The following is a 13,228-nucleotide window of genomic DNA, read 5'->3' on the forward strand; positions in this document are numbered from 1 at the left end:
CACCTGGGCTACGCGCCACGTGTGGGAGCAGCCAGACTCTCCTCAGTGCGAAATCGCGGCAAACTGGGTGCTTCTGGTAGTGAAAAAGAAGTGGCAGCGGGGGCACCGTCCCCAGAGCTGTCCCCCGGCTCTGCCAAGCGCTGCCCAAAACCACGGAGCCTCTCCTGGAAAAAGCGCCAACTGTGCCCGGCTGCTCGACGGTGGACGCGCAAAGGTCCTCCGTTACAAACCCGCACCCCTCTTCCAGCTCAGACCTAAACTCTGCCAAACGCCCCCGGGATCCCTGCGGCACGTTCAATCAAACCTGCCCCAAACTCCTCCCTGCGGCTCCGGCTGGGTCCTGGGCACAGGAGCTGCAGGGAGAGGTGGCACAGCCTTGGTACCCGCGGCTGAAGGAGTCCCCGTAGGACGCCCTGGGGTGGCAGGCACCCCCAGCCCCCCCGTGTCGCCACTCCGGTCACTCACGCCCTCGTCCCACCCCTTCTCCAGGCCACCCTTAAACCCTGGCGCTGGTTTCACTAGTTGGGGTGTAACGGTTTTCAGGGATTCAGGATGCTCTTCGCTCGGCAGGTCGAGACTGGGCATCGGATCTCAAAGAAAGCACACACATTATCTTACAAAGGAAATTTATTTCATTTTTATGAAGCTTATATTACATGCATCGACTGAAGCTAGTACAACAGTTAACAGCAGGGCTGGGGTTTGTCCAGATTTCCATTAGTGTTTCTGGAATAAACCAGGCCAAATTAAAGAATCTTTTGCCCTTAGAAAATACAGTCATCATACAAGGAATGGGGTTTTTTTTTTGTTTTGTTTTCACTTTAATTACTCCTCCCCTACTCCCTGCCCTCGAGCGCATATAGCCAATGCTCCGGCTCACCAAAAAAGGAGGCAGGAGAGGAAAATCTAACACACACACACACACACACGTACTCCCCCCACCCCATACACCCCTAACAAACCACTGAGATGGGAGGACCGAATCTAGCTCTATTCAGAGAAAAACTACCAACAGAATACCAGGAATAAAGCTCTTAAGCAAACCAGATGCAGTACCCTTTAATAATTTCACTAGATAAAAACGTTTTACACGTTGTTCAATGAGATGCTACAAATTCCTGTTGATTAGTTCTCTTTTGGTTTCATGGGTCTGAACAAGGGGCTGAATACACCGAAATATTGAATTCTAAAAATAAAAATATTGCGTTCTTGTCAGTGTCTGCTGGATATTCTCTCATACCCACCAGAGGAAGGTGTACAGTGCACCGGAGATTGCGGCCTACTATAGGCTTCCTATCAAGTACAGATACACAGAAGCAGATGCGTTCGTCAGGCCGGGCCGGTCTGGCACAGGTCGTGCTGGTACGCGTTTGTTCCCGTGCAGAGAGAAGACTGGCTGCAACGGCCCCCTTCAGTCCCCTGTCACCTGCGTGGCTTGGCCGTCCGAGGTTTGGTTGGTGGACTGAATGAACATGGGCTGGGTGATGTCCTGGCCCGCCGGCATGGTCACTTGCTGGATCTGATAAAGTTGCTGGCAGAGACGGAAGCGGGGGAAAGAAAGGACCGTCAGTTCTCACCCCACCCCGCACCAGCTCCCTCCGGGCACAACGCTGGGTGTTAACCCCACAAGGTCAGCGGTGGTGGTAACAGCAGCTCTCAGGTCCAAGTAAAATCTGTTCCCCCCGCACTCCCCCCCCCCCAAAAAAAAAAAAGACCACAAATTGCCGCTAGACATTTGCTGCTAAATCATAACAAAGTAATTCCGTGAATTTCTGGTGCCCAGACTGAGTCCGGGCGACTTATGGAACAGACAATAGCTAGAGTCTAGGACCTTTATTCCTAAACTGGCTAGGATTAAAATGGATCCCACCCAGAGTGCAAGGGACTGCGTTAATTGGGAGCAAAGGCAGCAGAACATGAAGAATCCACGTGAATTAAGACCGGCACCACATCCGCTTATCCTGCTCCCGGTTAGGGCTCGCTAGCAGCAGCAGCGTCTTCGTCGGGAGGAGCGGATGCAGGCTGCAGGACGGTCTCTCTAGCCCTTGACTTCAAAGGGACGTAGCACCAACCGAGTCCCAGGTCTTACCTGTCCGTCTGTGAACTGGCTGAACTGCTGCTGTCCTTGCTGGACTTCTGTCTGCGTTATCTGCAAGGGTAAGAGAAGGACGATCACTGACAGCGCTTTGGAGAGGGTCAGAACCCCGCTAACAATACTCTGCTGCTGCCTTTCAAGAGCTTTTAGACTCTTTCCAACTTCATTACCCCACCACGTGGTAAGACAGGGCTTACGCCGCCGGCCCGCAGTCATGCTGGTGCTAACCACAAGTCAAGAACAAAGGACATGGGATTCAGCTGTTCCAAACCAAACACAAGCATGTCCTCCCTGACTTCCATGAGGAGAACGCTGCCTCCAGGACGACAGAAAAGCAGCAGCCTTCCTATCCTCTGAAGGCAGAGAAGAATCCCTTAGCGACCGGTCTCAACAAGAACATGAGACAACCTGCCGGCAGCAACGCTGGTCCTGATGGTCCACCTCTGCAACAGCTTCCCTGCGAGGCTGCACGGCTGCTCCTCCCTCACCCAGCCAGAAGGAGCAGAAGTAAAGAGAAGGCTGATGAACCGAGGTTTTACCTGCAGTCAGCTCAGAAGCAGCAGGAGCTTTATACAGCGAGACACAGACACACACACACACATGCATGCACCTTTCCCGTCCAGGTAAAGGAGGCTTCCGCTACGCTCCTTGCTTTATTATTCTGATGAAAGTAACAGGAAGAAAAGAAAGGCAGGAATCCTAGCCCAAGAGTTGGTAATTTCGACTGGAATTTGCAGTTTCAGGAGCTAGGGAACAACACTTTACCAGTTAAAGCCCTGCTGTTAGAGTGCCTACCTGCTGTGCATTGGTTGCAAGCGTCTGGATCTGCCCCTGGACTACCTGGGTGCCTGACACGGGTTGGGCTAAGCGGATATACTGCAGCTGGCCAGCATTCAACTGAACCTGGAGACAAGCGGAGGGGGCAGGGAAAGAAAATTAAACAGATAACTGTGTAACCTGAAACACACAAACTTGCCGTCTTGTTTCCACAACAGAAGCCTGAGTAACAGAGGACACCGGGAAGCTTCAGTTGATTAACGGTTTAGATGAGTAACTACCACAGACCCTGCCGAAGCAAGAACGAAGTCCACAGAACTCCTGCAGGTTCTCGAAGTAAAACCCTGAGGAAGCACAACGTTACTACTTCCTCCAGAACGGGAGTGGGCAGTTAGTAGCTAAAGCGTATTAATTGCTAAACTTCAGAGCGCTTTGAGAACGCTTGTTTTTCTTTTGGGTCAGGAGAATCGAGTTACTACTTCGACGTATCATTTCGCATGAAGAAGACTGTTATGAGCTGGCTGCACACAATGGCGCTCCTATTATACCCTGCCAAAAAAATATAAGGGAACGTATGGGAAATTTTCACATAAAGACAGCCAAGATGGCAAACCCCAGGAATACCGCAAGGTAACACGTGGAAGCTTTTAACGCAACTCTGCAGCGCCGACACCCACCTGGCAAAGGCCAATACCTTCCGTGTCAACACTTGGTGTGCTACATTCAAACGCAAATTTATTTCCTACAGTCCCTGATCTTGCAGGGTTAGATGCTGGGGGGGTGCGGGATATGAAATCAGTCTCATCATGGTAACCCCAAGTCTCATCTTGCATTTTGCGCGATAGAAACAGCTAATACTACTAAACACACATCTGAGAAGCAATAAAAAGGTCACAGTATGATTAATACTACTGCTGGATTTTTCATTTAATGTTACTTAATTTTAGAACATTTAGATTCACAGTCTTAAGGTTAATTAAATACAAAATATGTTTTCAGTTTTTTTTTTTTTCTTTTTAAAAAGGGGAAAGAAGGACATACGAAATACCTGAGAACTGCTCAGCGACAAAGGCTCAAGTGCCTAGAACATGGTCTTGGCATCTACATAAACGCCGCTGACTTCACCAGCTGTGTCTAAAAGCTCCAATATTATTTCAAGAGCAAAAAAACTCCATGTGAGCATAAATGTTTCAATAGAGAATTTGTTTCTGCACCAAGGCCTGCCCGCAGATCATGTTTTCCACACTGGGGGCTCCTGCATAGATTTTAGCCACGCTATTAACTGAATGGGTGGAAGCGATGTAAAAACAGCGCTCTTCCAGAAATGAGGGTAAACGCCAAAGAACCCGCCCAATGAGGTCCAGCTAAGATATAGATTATATTTAATACAAGATTAATGCAGACAAACAAATGGTTACCGTTTAATTGATGTGTACACTTCCAGGTTTTTCTCAGGTTTTAAAAAATACAAGCCACCTTTCCTCGGGCAACCCGTGGTCCTAAACGGTAAGCGGCAGTAGGGAAGCGCAGAGGAGCGGGAGCAGGTGGAAAAGCAGCAGACAACATCAGAAAGGTTCTCTCAACGCTCCTGCAATGGCCAGAGGCAGCGCCAGTTTTACGAGCGCGTTTTAAAGTGTCACGTTTGTGTTCTGAAAGATTCTTTGCTGAACCCGAGCAGATACCAGAGCGAAAAGGAACTATCAGAAGAGAGCGCTAACTACATCAAAAGAGAAAGGAAACTCAATGGAAAAATAATAAAAGCACAGCAGAAAGGGCAGAACAGACATCAGCGCTGAAGAGACGAAGGGCTGTAATTCTGTGAAACCAAAGACAAACTGCTTCCCAGGTTAGGGCACTAAGGAGCTCTCGCAGCGAGTGCGGCTCCATGTTCTCTTTCACTTCGCTTGCTGGAAGCGAGCAAGGGGAGAGATGCTTCCTTCAGCACGAACCGTGGCTCTTCAACACGCCGTGATTAAGAAGAATCCTCTTAATTACAGTCAAAACAGTACCTCTGCTAGATACAGAGGCGCGAATTGTGCCTATTTCATCAAAGCACTGCTCCTAAGTTGCTCTGTTTTGCAATCTTGAAATTGCCATAGACCCAAGTGCTCCCAAAGACAAAAGACAGCAGACTCTGGCACTTCCAGTTTCCGTCTCACATCTGCAGCATAAGAAGCTTCCGAGGAGCAGTCACAGCTTCCTCGTCTTAGGTGCTCCCGGACAAGAGGAAGGTAGAACCACATGCCTGGCCAAAACCAGACACTAGTGAAAAAGCCTGCTAAAACCCAGGACCACTTACAACAGGATCCAGCTACGTGGAGAACAGGACTTTCTGCAGAAGGTTATGGCCCCCTCACAGCTACTTTATAAAGAATTCTTTCTCCTAGCAGGTCTCCAAGCTCCCTTCTGGTAGGGAGTTACAGCATTCACTGGAAACAACTGGTAAAAAAAAGCATGAACCATTTTTTATTGCTGAACCAGAGGAGGCTGCTGCAGCGTTCGGTACCGTTGTAACGGATTCACTGAGGCTGGCGGTGGAGATCTCCTTCCCAAATGCTTTGAAGAACAAGTATCTTGGAGAGACTTTCATAAGGAAAGGAAGGGGAAAAACGAAAACAAAAAAGGAATGTAAAAGAGAAGTAGTAGAGAACGCAGAGAAGAAAAAGGGTTGTCTGTAGTAAACCACTGTATTTGGCAAGCGATTCAGTTCCTTTCTGTTCCTTTCTGACCAACACCTGAAGCCAAGCGGTAGGAATCGGCTGAAGACTTAAGAGATGAAAAGAATTTGGAAGTGAACTGGAAGAATCTGGCCACCCCCACAATCTAAACCTTTTTCAAGATGTTATGGCAAAGCACGAGCACCTGCCAGATGTACGGAGGGAAGCTTAGCAAATCTCGAAAAGCAAAACTTGTGTGAAAGATCAGTTTTGCCACAGCTGTGGGTACACTTCTTAGTAACAGAAATGAAAGATGAAGTGAAGTGCTTGTCCTGGTCACTTGCTCTGACCTTTGGGTTGCTGGTTAAGTACACAGAACTGGACAGATTTTTTTTTATTTTCTGTAAGAGGTGTGAAATTTTCCAGATGGGAACCAACAGACCCGGCTTTGTTGTGATTACAAGTTACAGAGACGGGGGGGAAATGTGACTTTTTTTTGACCCACGTGTTTACCTAGGACACAGGCCAGAATGTCACTGCTGATGCTGGGTACTCAAAACCCCATTCTTAAGGCCACAGCAGGTCTGATGTGAAAAGTGAGGAGATATCTTCTGGTTCTGCAAAGCCATTCCTCCAACCAGCTCAAAGTCTTTTGTAGAAATATTTCTTATAACATAAAAGTTTATTAATAACTCACAGATGGCACCTTTCCCGCTCAGTCTGCCAGGTCGTGACTTCAGATTGCAGAGGCAGAGCCAAGTAAAGGCAAAAGAAGTTAATTATGCTTGATTGAAACCACGCTGTAGTAAAGAACTAAGGTTTATCCAGGAAATATTTTAGTTATTGCTTCCTAATCGTAACTATTTCACTCGGGGGATAAGCGTGGGGCTGGGCACTGAGTCTACACTAGATGGGTTAGATTTATCTCCCCCTTCATGTCACACCTGGTTATTTTTCCTCTCTAAGTGCAGGAAACACACCACTCCATCCGAACTTCCTCTTGCAGTTAAAAAAGCGTACATATACAGTCTCATGCCAGAACACCAGCGGACAGTTTGCTCACTGTTACACGTTTCCGCTGGCCAAGTCTTACCGGGATTTGCTGGATTTCTCCTGTATTGGTGATGATCTGCTGCATGACTTGCATGGTCTGCCCAGTTCCGCTCTGAGCCTGCTGGGTCTGTCCTTGCGGCTGGGCCTGCACTATCTGTACCTGCTGGCCTTCTCCAACCTGCATCGTCACGGGGGTGGTCTGCATTCAGAACGGGGATAAGGACCAAGCAAGGACTGAACACAGGTGAAACGGCCACAAGATACAAAGACTGTAAGTGACAGACTGCTTCCTAGACCCGCTGTTCCTTGTTGATGCTTAAATCAGCAGGAAGGGAACCCAGAACCTAGATGACCCTTGTTATTCAGATATTTGAACAGCTGGTCGTGACCAGAAAACACATTTCTATCTCGGTATTGACTGTTCTGAGCAGCGAGAACAGGATACTGCAACACATTGCACTTACACACGGGCAAGCCGAGGGTTTCGCGGGCTCCACTGCCTGCGAAGCCCCTGGCCGCTGCTCGTGGCTCACCTGCCCTTGCTGAGGCTGGGCGATGATGATCTGTCCCGGCTGGATGGTGGTCGTGGACGTGGTGGTCTGCTGTCCTTGCTGCTGTCCCTGAACCTGCACCGCAGCAGGCTGCTGAGCAAGCGTGAAATAATACTGTACGGGCTCAGCTGGGGTCACAGCCTGACGCACCTCCTCCTGCGGCACAGCGGAACGACAGGTAAATGGCAGGGAACGGATCAACACCCAAACACCCCGACCACGGCTGAAGCATCCCCCCCATAAGCATGCTCCATGGGAAAGTATCTTTAATACCTCCCTCGTAACAGTTGAACTAAGTAAATCTGAAATGATATATCGAAACGGGTTTCCTCATTTATTCAGCTATATGGAAATCAAAAACATTTCCAATACCCTGCGTATAATAACGTGGTCACAATTTCATTATGAGAAGCAAATGAGTAAAATTACCATAGTTGAAAACCACAAAAGTCTTCAGTAAATTCCATCATCGCCTGTTATCTTAACACAGAATGAATTGCAAATGCACCAGGAAGACTTACAGAGCCTCATCTGTCAACAAAACCCTCTTCTTAGCCTACGTGTCCAACACAAATCTCAATCTAGCTCCGATGTTAGACGCCTGGGAATAAAAGTCACTGACTTGATGTATACTGTCGTGCCTTTATTTATTTATTTAAATCCAGCTTTTCCAGAATTGTAACAACTTCTTGTACCGTGGCTTAACAGCCTGATTCTGCTGGTAGCAGGAACATCTCAGCAGCGTGGAGAAACAAAAGGCTCTGCTCTAACTCACTTTCAGAAGGAACAAGCTGTCTTGTTTTAGCTAAGCATGTCTTTAGGAGAGAAAAGCCCCGTACGATTAACAACGTTTTAGGCAAAGAAGTAGATTTTCAGAGATTACGTTAAGTGGCAAGCCGTTAACACTCGAGAATCAATATTTCTAAGCTCCCTAGAGGAGCAGGTGGATGTTACACCTTACGGAAGATGCAGCTCGCCAGATGTTCACTCCATGGCAGAAGGCGTAAACAATCCTCTCCCAGCCACCTCGAGTTCACAGCTGAGAGTGTAGGATGTTTACACGCGCTACAACATGGTGAATTCCCCCTTACACAGGTCTGCGTGATTCCCCCACGTTAAACGAGGGTTGCTCATGGGTTACCTTCAGTGTATCCGACTGGACAGGAAAAGAAAGGTTCACATTAAACCAGGTCAACGTATGTTGTCTAGATGGGCACCGGGCCTGAGTAAGAGAGCCCTTTTGCTCAGATGCTAGTCTCTCAGAGGGACGGCAACTAAAGAACAGACTTACTATTGGGAGGTTTCTCAAAAGCCTACCAGGAAATTACCCCCAAAGATTAAGCTGTTCACGGCTGGCTGTAATCAAGGAGTGACTTCTACGCCTGGCTCTCAGGGCAAACACTGGCACTATCCCACGCTACTGCAAACCACTGCAATCAAACACTTGCAATACTGCCTACACATGGTAATTTGCTGATTATTCCTACTGGCTTCATCAAATCCTTTGGGGGAGGGATTAATAACAAATTTAAAATACATATATACTCAACAGGACAGGTCTCCGGTTAACCATAAAAGCACACACACAGAAGACCTGCAGCTGTTTCTGTGAAGCCCGGTCCTTAGCCGTGTTGTTTCTAGAGCACTCCAATCTAGCTGAATCCTGAAACAACTACGGCAACCGAGTACTTCTGTACGTATCCATTCCAGGCTAAGTTGCTTTTGCTACAGGCAAAAATGGCTTTAAATTTAAATCTGCTTGAACTACGTTATATCGCACCGTTTGCCATCTTTTATTTTCAAGCCACAGCTTTAGTTACCAGAGCAACATAACAGTTGCGGTTTCACTCCCAGCTCTTCCACGTAACCAACACTAACCTGTCAAACAGTCCTTTCCGTGGTAGAGATAAAATACAGATTGCACCCCCAGCCAGAAAGTGCAGGCTGTCAGCCTATAGGCAGCTGCTTTTCAACGCTGTTGAATCAAAGGAGTATTTTCCACTGCAAAGTCCTAACCCACATTGTTATTGGGCAGCTATTTCTCCATTAATCTTCCCGCGCCACAAGCAGTACTTCTGGTGACTCAGCAGTGTTCGCAGGCAGTGGATGTATCAGCGAGAGACAGATCTCTAAAGCCTGTTTCAATCCAAAACCCGACAGGGTTTCACTGCTGACGCTGTGCGACCCAAAAGACACAGCTCTGGGGTGATGTATCATCAAGACACACCACCCCAGCAACCTATATGCATCTAACACCCTACTAAAATACCGCAGACACTCATTTGATTATAGAACTGGAATGTTCTGTAATCAGAACATTCTGATGCCAATCAAAAAGCTCCAGCGAGGAAAAGATACGGGCAACGTTCTCCCTCCCAAACATGGAATACTTCTAAAAATAGCGCTACGAAGTAGAATAACTGAATGAGGCACCTAGAAGAACGGAATTTGCAATGCCAGAATTAACCTGGGTTACTTCAGGCTGCAGCCAACTCGTTTCGGCTTATCAGGCTGACCCAACTGAAACGCGGGCTTTCTTCCCCCCAGCTGGGCAAAGCACCGAGAGCGGCTGCGCAACCTCCTCCTTTGTCTTTTTATTTAATATTGAACTAGTGATCTTTGGACAGATCATCTCTGCTGCACTGCTGCGGGGATAAAGCAGGGAGCTCAGGGAAGGGATGGAAGGAGCCGTGCCGCGCTCCCAGGTGTGATGCTCACCGTGCGTACAGAATACAGAGTTCCCAGCACACCTGTAAGGAAGCCTTGGGATGCTGCTAATTTTAACCGTAGCAGACTGCAGCAGTAGGAATGGACTCTCCGGCACATACTGTGACACTTAAAGGTATTTTCCTCATTGACTAGAAAGTTATGCTGCTTCTGGAAATCAGGATGAGAGGTTAAACTGAACTCAGGACATCTGAAAGGATGAAGCCTGTATTTCCTCCCTTTGGCTATCGCTTCCGTAGCACCACGAGGGCTTTGCATGTTTTCCAGACTTATATTGAAATACGAAAAAAACCACCCCAACATGTCAAAGAAAAACTTCCAAGTAAAACACTTGCCAGAAAGATGTTTTAAAGTATGCCAGCCTCTCCAGTTGCACTCACCAGAGAAGCTATTTTAATGCTTAATCCATGTTGGATTTTTTCAAAGGCTAACCCACTGCAAACCCTCAAAAGTATCAGGAAAAAAAAACAACAAACCAGCTGAAGGAATTGTTGTAAATCATTATAAACTACTGAAAAAATTTACTGTTCAAGAGAACAAATTGGTCCAGCTGAGTCCTGGGCAATGATTCCAGGAGTTGCTGAAGAAGGTGCAGCAGTGTCCAAGCGGAGTTGTTCCCTAGAAGAAGCGTATTGATGGTAGCTCAGCCACGTTATCTACTTGTAACGAAGAGAGATAAGCAATTACCGAACCGGTGAAAAGCAAAGACCAAAGCTTTGGACAGCAAAACATCGAGCTTTTACGTGGAAGAGAGAAATCAGTCTACCAGGAGCTGGATCCGTTTCTTCGTGCGTTTGAAGCGGCAAGACTGAGCTTCAGCCACACCTCATGGCGTCTTCAGCCCCGTTTCACACACGGAGGGAAACAAGCGGTTTGTAAAACACAAGCAGCCTGTTAAGTTTGAAAGATGTTGTGCTCAGAGGACCGCAGCAGCCTGCTGCTGTAAACATCCGACTGAAAGCTCCGTCTAACACCTTACAGCTTCCAGTCAAGGATGTTTACAGTAGCAATGACTGCCCCAAAGGACGCAGGAGGTGGTACAAGCAAAGAAGGCGGTTTCTCCCGTCACAAGTCAAAGGATGCAGATGCAGCACATTTTTTAAAGTTAAATTTTTAGCATTGGCCGCTTTTGGTATCAGAGCTATTTAGCAATGTCTTTATCACTGAAGTAAATCCACAAGTCAGACTGCTGTAAATCTCCCCTCAAGCCCTATTTCCATTAAAAAAATAAATTTAAGAACCTGAAAATCACTGTAAATAAACATGCAAAAGAGAGAGGCACAAATCTCATGTGTAAGTCTGATTCTGTATTGCTTCTATCAACTTTATTTTAATTAGGGACCGAAATCACACCAAGGAAAGGACAGACGATAAGGCAATCATTTTTATGTCTTACCTGCCGCTTCGGAGGCTTCAGTTCATCCCTTGGAACAATATCGATGAGAAAGTCAAATTGATCAAACTTTGTAATTGCCATGGCAATGTCATTCCTCTACAACAACAAAAAGAGAAAACCGTTCTTCAGCTTTAGAAGTCTGTTTTGCCACTGGATAAATAAAGTTCGAGCTTTTCAACTGAGTCAAGCGAGGATGTCTTTTCCAGATCCCAAGTGCTCAAGCCGGGTGCCAACCCCACTGCCTTGTGCCATGTGAGGCCTCCAAGACGCGTGATAAGGTGCGTGATAAGGTGCGTGATAAGGTGCTTATCAAACTCAGGCTTCTACGGTCACCTGCGCACCCACCCGGCCTCATCAGCCTTTCCACAACGGTACCGCTGTAACACGCCGCAGAGGGCTCATGACGATCACCATAGGCTTTTAGCACATTTAAAAAAAAGAAATTCTTCTAAAAAAACAACAACAAAAAAATAAAAATCCCAAAGCTATCTGAAAAGAAGCTTTGCAGAAAGGTGAGGATCCTCCGTGTATTAGTAGCAACGTATGCAGAATCTATGAGTTGGGGATGGGATTAAAAAAAAAAAAAGAAAAAAAAAGTATCACAGGATCTTATTCAGGGCAGGGGAATCCCAAGAGATCCTGAGAGAACAAGCTTCAGCATGTGGAAGGGCAAAACAATTAAAAGAAAGCACAAAGATTAAAACATATACTCAGCAAACTGGCCAAACATGTAACAGAAAATGGATGTGCAAGAGCCAACGAGCTTCTAAGAAAAACTGGCAAGGTATCCGCTCAAAATGGCTTATAACTTTACTTTTATACCTTGCCTGAAAAAGAAATCCAAAGAACAGCATTACGTCAAAGCAGTAAAAACCTGAATAAAGAGTTACCCGGCAGTAAGTCATCACTGAAATGTATTTGCTTAAGATCCGAAACACGATAAAAAAGCTGAATTTCTTTAAAAAAAAAGAAAAAAAAAAGAAAAAAAATAAGTACTCTTTCATTTTAGAATCCTTGCAAGCCATCTTAAAGAGCAGGGCTAATTCAAGAAGTTATTAAAAGCCTCATTCTCATTAGCTGAAGATAAATTTGTAAAGCATATATATGAACAAGATTTGTGACAAAGATGCCTACGCTGCCGAATGAGTAGGTAAAACGTACCAGACCATCAGTCCTCTCATTTCAGGCTAGTTGACGCTTCTAAACCTTACACCGTCTTGGCATTTAATTGCCAAACAAGGATCACGTAGAAAGCATGAGGGAGACAGTTAGCAGGCTGAATACGTTATAAAAGTATCTTCACCGGGAAGAAAACTTTTACTGGACAGAGGTATCTGGTATTTCATTCTCTCTGCTGAGGACTGGGTTCAATCCATTCTCCTCAGGAATAGACTTCCATAACTCAACCCTCTCCACTGGAAATTTTCCCCCCGAATACTCGCTGAGCCGAGCCTGCGTTTCTGCAGCTGCTCCGGGACGGCAGCTGCCGGGGAAGGCACGGCACTCAGAAATAAAACCCAAGTCAATTCAAGGTCTTATACGTTAGGATCAGGATTTAAGTGGGATTCTGAAATAAACGGACCCATCCGAGCTTGAAAACTGTTACCAGGACATGCCCGAGTCAGCACTTGTGCTTATGAAGCGTCTTATTCATGGAATTTATAGCAAATACATCCTTCTCCCAGTAACTGCATTAAAACCTGGGTGAAGCGAGTAGCATCACGCAATTCAGCGGGGACCGAGTGGCAGGGTGCCCACCCAATTTAGCAGCTTTGGAGTGCAGTCAGACGGGTCTCCCTGCCCCTACAGCAATCTCTGCGCCCGCGTACAGGAGAGCGGACATCACGGTCCTTACCGCCACAGTCTCCCACCTCTGATCTGAGCGCCTGAACTGACGGTCATCATCATTTCAAGTAGTTCTGGTCGACACATGAGACTAGAAGTCAGTGCCATTTTTTTTCCCCCCATAAAA

General features: G+C 46.7%; 1 protein-coding gene across 50 annotated transcripts in view; it reads right to left on the reverse strand.

The window, feature by feature from the left end:
* Window positions 1-609: 609 nt before the first annotated feature.
* The window catches only part of NFYC (nuclear transcription factor Y subunit gamma), a 34,889-nt gene continuing 22,270 nt past the window's right edge, over window positions 610-13,228 (reverse strand). For 27 of the 50 annotated variants that reach the window (XM_074563142.1, XM_074563129.1, XM_074563137.1 and 24 more), the window contains 5 exons: window positions 11,257-11,352; window positions 7,116-7,289; window positions 6,623-6,781; window positions 2,090-2,149; window positions 610-1,531 (listed from right to left, as the gene is read on the reverse strand). In XM_074563142.1, the coding sequence (XP_074419243.1) occupies window positions 1,412-1,531; window positions 2,090-2,149; window positions 6,623-6,781; window positions 7,116-7,289; window positions 11,257-11,352 (609 nt within the window). In that variant the 3' untranslated portion in view covers window positions 610-1,411. Of the gene's footprint in view, window positions 1,532-2,089; window positions 2,150-2,890; window positions 2,999-6,622; window positions 6,782-7,115; window positions 7,290-11,256; window positions 11,353-13,228 lie in introns of all 50 variants that reach the window. The other 23 variants (XM_074563124.1, XM_074563118.1, XM_074563119.1 and 20 more) reach the window with 2 other exon arrangements.

The sequence above is a fragment of the Larus michahellis genome, chromosome 19 (genome assembly GCF_964199755.1).
Source record: "Larus michahellis chromosome 19, bLarMic1.1, whole genome shotgun sequence".
Lineage (NCBI taxonomy): Eukaryota > Metazoa > Chordata > Aves > Charadriiformes > Laridae > Larus > Larus michahellis.